We start from the raw sequence: 12,759 nt of genomic DNA, 5'->3' as shown, positions 1-12,759 counted from the left end.
TATCACTCACCTAGGGCCTGTGGATACAAGTTTACACTAATTACAGAGTTAGTTAAAGAGTTGTTCCTCTGTGCTCCATAGACAAATAGAATGAGAAGAAATCCTAATATATGGTACAATCAGAAGTACCCTCTGCCACGCACTTCACAATGACTTCCAGAGTATGTATGTTTTAAGTAAATGTTATTGACATTGAAATGGCTTGGAAAACTCCATGACTATACATACCTGTAGGTAATCAGCAGCCAGGAACTTAAAGATTGCTAGTTGCTGATTGTTTTTCACTATTACAATCCAGAAAACTTCAGCTCATTTCATTCCAACAGTACCACTGTCAGAATTCTTTTACCCATTATTTCTTTAATCACCGTTTACCTATGATAATTTCTAATTTCACATTTACGAGAATTTATAACTTTTTTCTTGGCTTTTTGTCTCTTGTACAAGTTTACCATGTTTGTTGTCTGGATAACCATCATATTACACATTAACTGTTTTAAAACTGTAAGGAACCAAAACTGCAAATATTTACTTTCAGGAGCCAAATTCCAATTACTGCCAAGGGACACATGTAAAAGTAGAAAAGACAGCCCTAGCTTTTGGACATATTCATATTTCTGCACATAGAATTAGCAAATGTTTTCTCACTATTCATTGATTGTGTATGAGAGCCTTTGGCATTAAAGGAATAGGTGGGTACAGCAATTTAAAAATTAGCAAGCTATGCTGGATACAGAATTGTTGCCCATCAGTTTGATTTTTCATGATTTATGTATCCCCCTCTTTCTAATAAAAATAAAATGTGTTCCACTTCGAATAATTAAAGGAAATGAATAACTTCCTGCTCAGTTAATACTACTCATTTTCTTTCACTCCAAATAAAATTGCTTTGTTTTAACCAACATTTTTAAAATCAAAGCATTTTTATTGGCATGAATACTGATTGTGGGAGAGGAAATCTGGCACCTAGAATCACATTTCCAGACTCAATATTGAAGTGTTTAAATGTCCAACCAAAAGCAGAATTAGGAAATTGGTTTACAAAAGTTGAATCTAGGAGCTCCACATAAAACAGTACGTTAGTAGCAAGGATGGGTTTAGAGGAAGAGAAATGTAAAGAATAGTCCATTTAAGAACAAACAGGGCAGTGATGGGGAAAACCCAAAAAGAAAGGGAGAAGATGAAAATAAGGAAGAAATATAGCAAATAAGGGATTAAATAAATAAAGAAATACTAAAAAAAAGGAAGTGGGTTGTTAATGAAGGTTTAAGTCCAGGAAGATTGAAGGATACGAGGACATGCTGGAGAGTAAAATCCCATCTCCATAGTTAAGGGAAACTAGTACTGGGAGGGAAGATCCAAATGGCCCATGTGGTGTAGCATGCACTCAGCTCTCTTAATTCATGTTGTAGGAATCTAGAGGTTATGAATTAAATAGTTTGGTAATGCCATGTAGAACAGTCCATCCCACTATTTTTTTAAATTTATGTGTGTGTTTATTTAATCAATTATTCACTTTATTATTTTTTATTTCTTTATCGTTTTTCATTTCCTTTTATGCTCTCCTTGTAATTCTTAATTGCAGTATTCATTTCATTTCTCACTTTTCTCCCTCTTAATCCATTTTTACTTCTCAGTGCTCTTCTGGTATCTCTGGGCTGGAGATGGCACTGTGTTTACCAATAAACTATCATTGACCTCCTACTCTTCCTGACACCTTCCCATCACTTTTGTCTCCCCTAATCCTGACATGGGAGTTCCTCTCAAACTGTGGTCATAGTTACCTCCAGCTTTCCAATCTTCCCCAACATATTGTACTTTCATCCCCAAGGAAGGATCTAACAGTTCTGAAACTAGGATAGTTTTTTACATTTGTGTATGATAGTAATTGGAATTTTGCTTGTTGAATATAAGCATTGTCCAGTCATTCAGTCTTCTTGGAGTTTTAAAATTTTATCAAGAGGATTTATGGTTTTGACACAGTAACTTCTTTTCTTATTAATGCCAGAGGAACAATATTTAGAGCTATAACATGCCATTTTGACATTTAGCACTGAGAAGGAACACTCTCTCTCTCTCTCTCTCTCTCTCTCTCTAAATTCATATTCAAAGCTTTTTGCCAATGTTGTTTAAGATGTAACAATATATGCAATGTCTTCGCTGCTCTTAAATACATAACAGACTGGACTGTAACATGTTCCACAGGTGAAGTGTTACTTGTGAATATCCAGCACTATTGCAGTCCTTTCGTAAGAGCCTAATTGGATTATGTCATGTATCTAAATGAAACAAAATTGAACTCTTTTATGTCTGTCACTTTTGTATGTTTCATCTCCTTTTGCATTGTCTTGAACTGAGCAGAAATGCCATTTCTTGATCTCATATTTCATGGGATGTAGAGTCTATAATATCAAGAATGACAAAGTTTTAGTGAGAGCTTGTATCTATGTCCATGGCATTAAATTGTTGAAAGCTTTGGAATTATATGTAACAACATTAAATTTCCTAATATTTTTCCTATATTTTATTTTTAGATATCATGAATGGATGCAATCTGAAGAGCTTCAGCATCTCACTGCCTCTGAACCATTAACACTCGAAGAAGAATATTCAATGCAACAAAGCTGGCTTCATGATGCCAACAGTAAGAACTTCAGTTTCTGGGATCTTAAACTGACAAGTCACATACTGAAATTATTGATTGTTTATTTTTTTAGTTTAAGGGAGTAGATGTGTAGTGAATGAACTTTATCATGGAAGACAAGTGCTGCAATCTTACTCTCTGACTGTACCTTTTCTCAGGTGTGAATTATGACCTTTCCCACTTTATTTATTTTACGTCACTTACTTCACTTAACTCATGTTCGGTCCCCATATCTGGGTTTGACCTCCACCCTTTTCATATGTTTTTTTACAGAAGTGTGGGACGTGCAGGAAATTACGCACAGTATCCAGCATGGTAAATACCCATATGGTTACACCCTTACAACGCAGGGGTCACCCATTGATGCCTGAGTTGTTATCTCCCCACATATTCTGAGGAGTATGTGGGCACCAGGACTCCGGGCAATAGCCATCAAGCCATGTCACCATTACTCTCACTGAGTGATGCCCATGGGAAGAGCCCCTGCTCATAGGGCACAGCACCATGACAGATATCTCACAAATTAAAAAGTTATCACCTGGTGGCAAGTGAGGCTCTGCCACTCTCTTCAGACAGAGCTGTATGCTCTAACCAAGAATTTTATGGCTCAAAACATTTCTCTGTTTCACCATGCCATGGAAGAAAAGCAAAATCAAGCATACTGCATAAACTTACTCCCCTCAGTTCCTGGTTTCCACTGGACTGATGGAGGGTTCTTTCTAGCTGCCAGACCTAGCTAGTGTGGTAGTTGACTGTTTATATGATTAATTCTAAGGATGTAGAATAGAACATTTTACACTGATATTACACATTCATTTGTATATATGGTTACTTGCTGACCAGTTACAAGATTAAAAAAAAATTTTTTTTAGTGCAGGTATGGGTTAGTTACACATACTGCCTTTTACAGGTTACAAAAATATAAATTATTATACAGAATAGACAGAGTTGACAAGAAGACATTTTTACAGTTTGTTTTCAAATTTAACTTTGTTGTCTATCAGACATTATATATTATATATAAAAACAAAGATGAGGTGACTTACCGAACGAAAGCGCTGGCAGGTCGATAGACACACAAACAAACACAAACATACACACAAAATTCAAGCTTTCGCAACAAACTGTTGCCTCATCAGGAAAGAGGGAAGGAGGGGGGAAGACGAAAGGAAGTGGGTTTTAAGGGAGAGGGTAAGGAGTCATTCCAATCCCGGGAGCGGAAAGACTTACCTTGTGTCTGTATGTGTGGATGGATATGTGCGTGTGTGCGAGTGTATACCTATCCTTTTTTCCCCCCAAGGTAAGTCTTTCCGCTCCCTTAAAACCCCAAGGTAAGTCTTTCCTCTCCCTTAAAACCCACTTCCTTTCGTCTTCCCCTCTCCTTCCCTCTTTCCTGATGAGGCAACAGTTTGTTGCGAAAGCTTGAATTTTGTGTGTATGTTTGTGTTTGTTTGTGTGTCTATCGACCTGCCAGCGCTTTCGTTCGGTAAGTCACCTCATCTTTGTTTTTAGATATAATTTTTCCCACGCGGAATGTTTCCTTCTATTATATGGACATTATATATTATTTGACCATGTCACCCATTATTTAAAAAATTACAAATGCTAACCATTCCTTCTCTGTACATCTAAAAGAAATTTATTTTCATATATAAAAATCAAAACTCACTTGACAATTTTCATTTCAACCACAATTACAGTATTGTCACAGACACAGTACAAACTTCCCTCACATAATTTAAAAGTTTAGGCTCAAACACCATTGTAAACAGGATTTACAATAAATTAAATAACACAAATCTGTTAAATATGGAGTTTGGCTCACTAAAAGATTCTTATTTAATACATTAGTGGAAAAATGATATTATTCACTTGAAGAATTCATGCAGGACAGTTTGGCAATTTGAAAATAAAAGAAACAATAAATATTATATACAGTATAATAAATTGTTAATATATTGTATAAATTGTGTTGTAAGCTGCAAAATGACCGTAAGTGTTATAAATGTTCTTGTTAAATTGTTCATGTCTAAAAATTCAGAAATTATTGCTTAAATATGTTAATTATTATAATTTACCATATAGCGGAGATACTGAGTCACGATAGACACAACAAAAAGATTCACACAATTAATTTTTGTTGTACCTATCATGACTCAGCATCTCTGTTATATGGTGAGTAGCAACTTTCCTTCTCTGGTATTGTTACATTCCATCCTGGATTTTCCATTGTTTAATTATTATAACCTTATTTCCTTTAAAGTAATTTGATGTGTCTCCAGTACAAAACTCTTTGATTTGTAACTTTATGTTGTGAGACGAATAAACTACATCCCACATTCTGCTGAATAATTGTAATTCTCTTTCCTAGCTAAGAAGGCAAAATTGGTCAGAAGAAATAAGTAATGCTGCCAGTCAATACCAAGCCCCATGTGACAAAGTATTAATTCAGATGTTATACTCCATGCATCATAGGACACTTCTATATCCACTATACTCATCGTATTGCTCATCAGCTGACTATCACATATTCATGCCGTGATCCATACTTGTCACAAGAATGTGACACTGATCCACAAGGTTTCAGAACCATAGTTTACTTCATGAGTCACTGAAGAGGAAAAAGTGGGAAGTGAAGATTTTGTGGAACATGAGTGGTAATAAAGAGAAAAATAAACATGTGAAAATTACAAAAACCACAGCACAAACTCAATAGTCCATCTTCATGTGTTCACTGTCTTAAGTAATCGTTAATCTGTACAAGCTACATTCAAAAAATGCGCCAATGACAGAATGTAAATGATAAATGTTTAATAACTCGTCACTGAGATAAACTGTTAATCTATTTAACCTCCATCTGTATCAACACTTCTTATTATTGTACATAAAAATGTGTGCTTTTTTCTCACCCAAAAATGTATTCCCATCTAAATCTAGTAAATAGATAGTTACCTTATGACAAGAGTGAAATGAAAGGAGGCTGATCTTCTGGACAATGTAACTGCTCAGCAGGTTATGGTTTAATGTCCCATTGACAATGACGATCTTATAGACGGAGCGAAAGCTTGGATAATTTCGAGGATGGGGAAAGAAATTGGCTATAACGTTTCAAAGAATCATTTTGACATTTGCCTGGAATGATACAGGGAAATCACAGCACTCCTACGTCTGGATGGTTGGACACAAATTTGAACAATTGTCCTCCAGAATGTGAGTCCAGAGTACTAAATATTTTGCCATGTCATTTGGTACTATGTAATTGTTCCATTTTGTGTCTTGGAGCTGCAGCAGTGTGTGGCTGCACACTGTCATGAAGGAGTAGGATGCCATGGATGGGTGTTTCACACCTTGGCCTACATAAATCTATACTGAACCAACTGCTGGTATGTTGTTCATAAAGAAAATTGATACGAGCATTTATGGTAGGAAGAAATAAAAATACAGGTTATAAGAAACTTGCCAGAAGATGACTGCAGTTTAAAAGTGGAGCTGCCTCAGGTTTTGAATCTGTTTCAGAACATTTCCAATTTGCACTTCCCTGTTGTTTGTCAGGTGTTTCAATAATAAAACATTCAAATAAAAAACAATAAATAAATAAAAGGAAGAAAAAATGAGAGAAAATTAAAAATTTTAGGTAATGATTAAAATGAAACAACAAAGGATTGGAAGTGAAAAAATATACATATTTAAACCAATTAATTGAATTAAAATAATGATTGCAGCCTTTTCAAGAAAAAAAGTGGATTGCATCCAATGGTATTTGAAACCACAGCCTTCAACACAACAACCAAATAACTTAACCATCAGGCTAAAATGCCACTTTGAAATTATTACTGTTTTCAAGTCTCTCGTGGATTACAAGAAATTCTGAAATTCTGGGTACCTCCTTTGTAAGTACGACATCTCGCTTTTTTCATTGTAGTCACCACCCTTTATTATTGAGAGCTGAGTGACATGATCTGGAATGGAGTACATGTAGATTTATACTGAAAAATGTTATTTCTTGAAAACAAAGGTGCAGTTGGTTGCTAATCTCATATGTTATGAATTGTAGCCTGTTGCATTTGGATACCATTCATTATCCCCTTTGCTCTACAGATATACCAAAACATGAAAAATGCAACAAGAAAGTGCTCATTCATATTCTAGTAAGTCAGTCCATTACGAAGTTACAACATTCAAGAAATATCCAATACTGTAATTTGAGGTGAAATGGGACAAAACTTTTGTAGAGTTCTACATAATCATTCAGATATTTTGCAATAATGTAGAGCATAGGTTATCCAAAAGTCATTCAGCTAATTGCCTGCTTAACCGAACTGTTATTCACTTAGGCCATCCCCCCCCCCCCCCTCCTCAAAGGTCATGGTGCAACCCCCCCCCCCCCTTCCCCTGCTGCACCATTGCTGAGTTGCTGACATTAGTAACCATTTGCACTCTGTTACGATCACTTGTGTCAACTTAGCCATGTAAAGTAAATTTGTGATGTAAAATGCATAAATTTAAATATGTTGTCCTTTCTTCGACAGTTAAGTAAGAGATAAATAAAAGGTTTGAGGAAGGTGAATCTGCAATTAAATTCTCTTATGAGTGCAAGGTGGTAAGTTGACAGTTATGGATATTAAAAGCAAAAGATGAGGATCACAAATTTTATATCTAAAGTTGATTCTATCAATGTATCAACATGTCATAAAACTATGGAGCTTGCAACGAACACAGATTTATATGAAGGTCCCATTATGTGCGAAAAGGCAATTCAATTTAATAAAAATCTTGGTGGGCCATCAAATTTAAACCAAGCACACTTATAGTCAAGGCATGGCATTCTTGAGCTTCAAATACAAGGAGAAAAACTGTCTGTTGATTCTTCAGCAGACAGTAAAACTAAGGGACATACTGAGGGACAAAGATTATGCTCTGAAAAACGTTTATAATGCCGATAAAACTGGACTCAATTGGAATGCTTTGCCAAGAAAAATCTGGCTTCACTTTGTGATTGGCAGTACCTGGTCCTAAAATAAGCAGAGATCATATTACTACTTTGGCTTGTGTCTAATACTACTGGTAGCCACCAATTGCCTATGCTCATCACTGGTAAGAGTAAAAAACTGTTGTTTCAAGCATGTTAAAATATCTGTGATGATTATAGCTTACCTCTCATAAAAGAGTGCCTGGATGGATGATATGATTTTCATGGAATGGTTTACGGAAGTTTTTGCACACTCTGTAAAAGCTCGTCAGTTAAAGAATAGCAAAAGGGAGAAAACATCACTGCTCCTTAAAAGTGCAATAACTCATTCATCAAGTGATATCTTAAATGAAAATGACAAGTTCATAAAAGTGATGTTTCTTCAACCTAACGTAGCCTCTTTATTACTGCCCATGGACCAAGCTGTTATTGAGTGTTTCAAACTGTGTTACAGAAACGTTATTGTTTGAACAAGAAAAAGGCAGAGACAAAAGTGTGTTAAGAAATCATATAAATATTGATTTTAAAGATCAAAACAGCATGGGATAGCGTAAAGGAACAGATTTTTTTAAAAAAATCTTGGAATTTAGGGTACAATGGATAGTTCTCAAAGTCTAATTGAAAAGGAAATAAGGAATGGTATGTCTGAAATGCTCAGTATGTTAAAAGAACTCAATTGCCATGAATGTGATGATGAAGAAAAAATTCCAGAATGGATGACTATCGACGATGCAGATCCAGGGTACCAAGTCATACAGGATAGGAAGATTGTAAATCTCATCACATATAGAGCTGACACTGCCACCATCTCATCATCTAGTGGTCTGGAAGAAAAAGTGAATATGTACTGCCCACTTCTGAAGCATTTATGCGTTTAGATACTACCTTCCAGTGATTTAGAGCTCTAGATAAAAGCAACCAGTATCAGAAACCTGTCATGAAAAAAGTGCGTGAATCAAAATTAAGGATTTTTAAAGTGTTAATTCTTTACATATGTACTGTATACCCAAATCCGTATATCGTATGTAATTTTTTTGTTTTTTTTGTTTTTTGTTTACTAGGCTGTACTACATATGTTTCTACTGTACTTACCGAGCGAGGTGGCGCAGTGGTAGCACACTGGACTCGCATTCGGGAGGACGATGGTTCAATCCCGTCCCTGGCCATCCTGATTTAGGTTTTCCGTGATTTCCCTAAATCGTTTCAGGCAAATGCCGTGATGGTTCCTTTGAAAGGGCACGGCCGATTTCCTTCCCAGTCCTTCCCTAACCCGAGCTTGCGCTCCGTCTCTAATGACCTCGTTGTCGACGGGACGTTAAACACTAACCACCACCACCACTACTGTACTTGCCTTTGTAATAATAAAAGAGATCCATATTATTATAAATATATTTAGTTTTTATTGGTAAACTGGTAAATAGCAGTATGCAGTTCACTTTTCTAAATAAACCAATTTTCTGATAACCCATGTCTTCCAATTAGTTCAGATAACTGATGCTCCACTGTAGTATCTATAATTTTGTTATAGAGAATCTGCTACAAACCTAATTTATATGACTCAACAGAGAATTCAGTAATGACTACTGATGAAGTGGAGCCTGAATCACTGACTTGTTTCTGTTGCTAAGTCAGTTATCACTTGCAATTAGTGGTCACTTGATAGCTGTTGAAATGAGTCATTTAAGTTGATGCTGGAACAGACAGACAGAATAGTGTAAATAAATATTTAGAAACTAGTGAGATAAGAGGGTAAATATATAAATAAGTATTTTTTTGTTATGAAAAAAGTAATGAAATATAGTAGAGATATGAAAAAGTAACAATGATCTCACCCTACAACACTTCTGTAGGCAATTAAATCTGGATGAGAGAACACAAGTAGTTATTTGCACAAGTGTCATGTTGATATTAAAAAGTTGCACAGTGACAGTGTTGTATCAATGCAGTCAGGCAGTCCAAGTCATCCCTCAACTGATTATCCAAATATTGTAGAAGTTGGTGTGCAATCTGTTGAGAGGAATTTGAGTATTTGTTGTAATACTCTTTGAGCTTTCACCAATTTAAGTTTCACAAATAAACATTTACTTTGTGTGTTGCTATGATATGAGAAATTATTGATATAATAGTATAATTTATTTTGAAAACATTGCAATCTAAGCTTTCCTGGAGTTTTAAAAACTAGAATGAGTCCTTAGTATTCAGCCATGTGAAATCATAGAAATGACAAATGCAACAGGCATAATTTGGTGATAAATTGTAATTCCTATGCCCCCACCCCCAACCCCTGATCTCGTCATGCCAAAGGTTAAAGCAGTTATTGCCTAATGATAACCAGATCACCAATTCAGTGATCCCACATTGACCACCATTTGAGGTGAGCCCTGCTTTGCATGATGTTTCCCCTTGCATGGAATGAGTCATATCTTAACAACAGAAAATGGTGGGCACCATTATTCAAATGATACAACAGGGATAAGATCAAGTTTCAGAGTTGAAATACATTAAATATGGTGTAGCACATGTTTCAGATCTTGGCCCACTCTTATTTGTTGCCTGAATAAATGATTTACCCAGGCCATTGGAACACTCTTTGAGAACTGTAACATTTAGTGATGATACAGATGTATTGATATAGGGCCAAACACACCCATACCAGATGTAGCCAGGAGAATAATGGAACATGGTTACAACTGGTTCCCAGCCAATAGCTTCACCTTAATCTTTGTGAAACTAATATTATGCAATTCCAAACAAATAAAAATCATTTACAGGTATCAGAAGTAGAGATTAATGGGCATACACTGGATGATGCTTCATGTGTGATAGTTCTGGGTGTCCACATGGATAATTAACTGAGGTAGTACTAGACTATAGATAAGTAAACCACAACACTCTTTCCTGCTTGCTCTGCACTCAAATATCTTTCTCTCTGTGTCATCATGCAGACAGTATTTCTGGAATACTTTCCCTCAGTTCTGTTGTATGGCATGAGCTTCAGGGCTGTTGCAGCCAAGGTGAAAAAAGTATGTGCTCTAAACAAGTGAGCAGTAAAAGTATTGTGTACAGTTGATAACCAAACATGTTGCAGGACCATCTTCACAGACTCGGGGATTCTTACCCTTGCATGTCAATGCATATATTCCCAATGTAGTTAATAACAAGAGTGGAGGTAAGATAAACTTGCAAATTCGTGACACCAATACTAAAAGTAGAAATAATTGTCATATGGCTATGCAATTCTAAAGTTCAGAATGAAGTTTTATTTTCTGGTGAAAAAGTGTATGGGCATTTAAAAACAAAATAAAAGAATATTTCATAAGCCACTATTTCTACAATTTGTCAGCTATAACACGCTGGTGGAAAAAAAATTGCAACAACAAGAAGGAAGTGTGTGACACGAATGAAAGTTGGTACCCATGTTTCTACATCTGAAAGATTATTTCTTTTCAGATTTTGGGGCAGTTGCATATAGGTGGCACTAGTGGCACCACTAAAGGAATGCACATCAGATTTGTTTGAAATACACACTGTAAAGGTCATGGGTGTTAGTTACTTTTGAGATTGGACATGGTGACTTGATGTTAGTCAAGAATGATTTACGATGTAAAAGATGCCATTATCAACACCTCACTGAAATCGAATGATTGCTGGCAGTGGTTGTCATGAGAATGTATGGTTGCAGAAAGACGAGGCTCCAGATGCCCACATGGCACTATCAGGAGGGGAAAAACTGTCATGTTTGGCGACTGGCTCTAGTGCATCATACTGTATCTGCAGCAGCAATTTGAGCAACAGTTGGCACAACAGTGACACAATGAACTGTTATAATATTATGAGAAGGAAAGTTGCTACTCACCATACAGCGGAGATGCTGAGTCGCAGATAGGCACAACAAAAAGATTTTCACACTTAAAGCTTTTGGCCAATGGCCTTTGTCAACAATAGACACACGTATGCACACACACACACTCTCGCAAACAGAACTCACACAGACTTCAGTCTCAGTTATGTCAAGGACAGCTCTGAGCCAGAGACCCTGTAGTGTGCATTGCACCAATCCCAAACTATGGCCATTTGTGAATTCAGTGGTGCCAAGTGACAGCTCACTGGAGGGCAAATTGGAGGTCTGTTGTGCTTTCTGATGAAAACTGGCTTTGGCTTAGTGCTAGTGAGGAGCCTAGTTGAGGACCTGCAACCAACCTATCTGGGCACTAGACACACTTGACCTACAGCTGGAGTGCAGGTCACACCAATTCTTGCATTATATCCTTTCTTGAAAAATTTGAGAATCATGGAAAAGTATCTTGTATGGCCTACTGTTCGATCTTTTTCTGCCAGTGTTATCTTGATGTTTACTTTATACACTCTTGCTTTTCTGTGCGGAGGAGTTTTCTTGCTTCTTTAGCTGTTTCAAATATCCCAACCTTGTTCTTTCATCTTGTTGCTTTGTTGGCCATAATACTTGGCCACTTTTCTCTTTTTGACTACATCTCTACTTCTATAATTAAACCACCCTCTGCTCCTCCACCTCATATCCAATAGTTTCAGTACCTCTGAACGAATTACGTAAATAAGCCACTTTTACACACAAATCTCCTGGCATTATTATTTTCGAGTAAACTTTGCCTTCATGTTAACAGAATGATATACTTAACATAATGTTACATAGAGCACATGAAATGCAAGTTCTCATATACTGTTTCTTTTATTTTATTCTAGAATGCACATTCATCATAATTGAAAAACAAGAATTCAAAAGAAGTGGCAATGAAATTGGTAAGTACACCTACAAAAAGAGTTGCTGTGGCATTTTCACAATCAAATATGATTTTTAAGTATTCTAACAATTTTAGATTATGGAAAGGAGACAGTACTCTGAAAGACAGCCACAAGCTTTGCTTTTTTTAAATCCAATAACCAAGTACAAGAATTCAACACCTAGAAAAGAAATTTGATGCAGGGTGCCATGCAAACTCAAAACATACTGTTTGTTTTCTGTAAGGCTGTTGATAGGCTACAGATTATTTAAAATATTTATTTATACTCCAGAATTATTAGATCTGTTATAAGACATCGTAAAAAAAAAAAAAATTATGTAATTGAGGATTTCCATCAAGTATCTGCAGCACAACATACAGAGTACAAT

General features: G+C 36.1%; 1 protein-coding gene and 1 non-coding gene across 6 annotated transcripts in view; both read left to right on the top strand.

Moving 5' to 3' along the window:
- The window catches only part of LOC126473163 (alpha/beta-tubulin-N-acetyltransferase 9), a 77,208-nt gene that overhangs the window by 27,477 nt on the left and 36,972 nt on the right, over window positions 1-12,759 (top strand). For all 5 annotated transcript variants that reach the window (XM_050100035.1, XM_050100030.1, XM_050100031.1 and 2 more), the window contains 2 exons: window positions 2,535-2,644; window positions 12,333-12,389. In XM_050100035.1, the coding sequence (XP_049955992.1) occupies window positions 2,548-2,644; window positions 12,333-12,389 (154 nt within the window). In that variant the 5' untranslated portion in view covers window positions 2,535-2,547. The remainder of the gene's footprint in view (window positions 1-2,534; window positions 2,645-12,332; window positions 12,390-12,759) is intronic.
- On the top strand, window positions 8,708-8,779 carry Trnaa-cgc (transfer RNA alanine (anticodon CGC)). The gene has a single exon. It is a non-coding gene; the product is annotated as a tRNA-Ala (tRNA).

The sequence above is a fragment of the Schistocerca serialis genome, chromosome 4 (genome assembly GCF_023864345.2).
Source record: "Schistocerca serialis cubense isolate TAMUIC-IGC-003099 chromosome 4, iqSchSeri2.2, whole genome shotgun sequence".
NCBI lineage: Eukaryota > Metazoa > Arthropoda > Insecta > Orthoptera > Acrididae > Schistocerca > Schistocerca serialis.
This window is presented reverse-complemented; position numbering and strand designations above follow the sequence as displayed.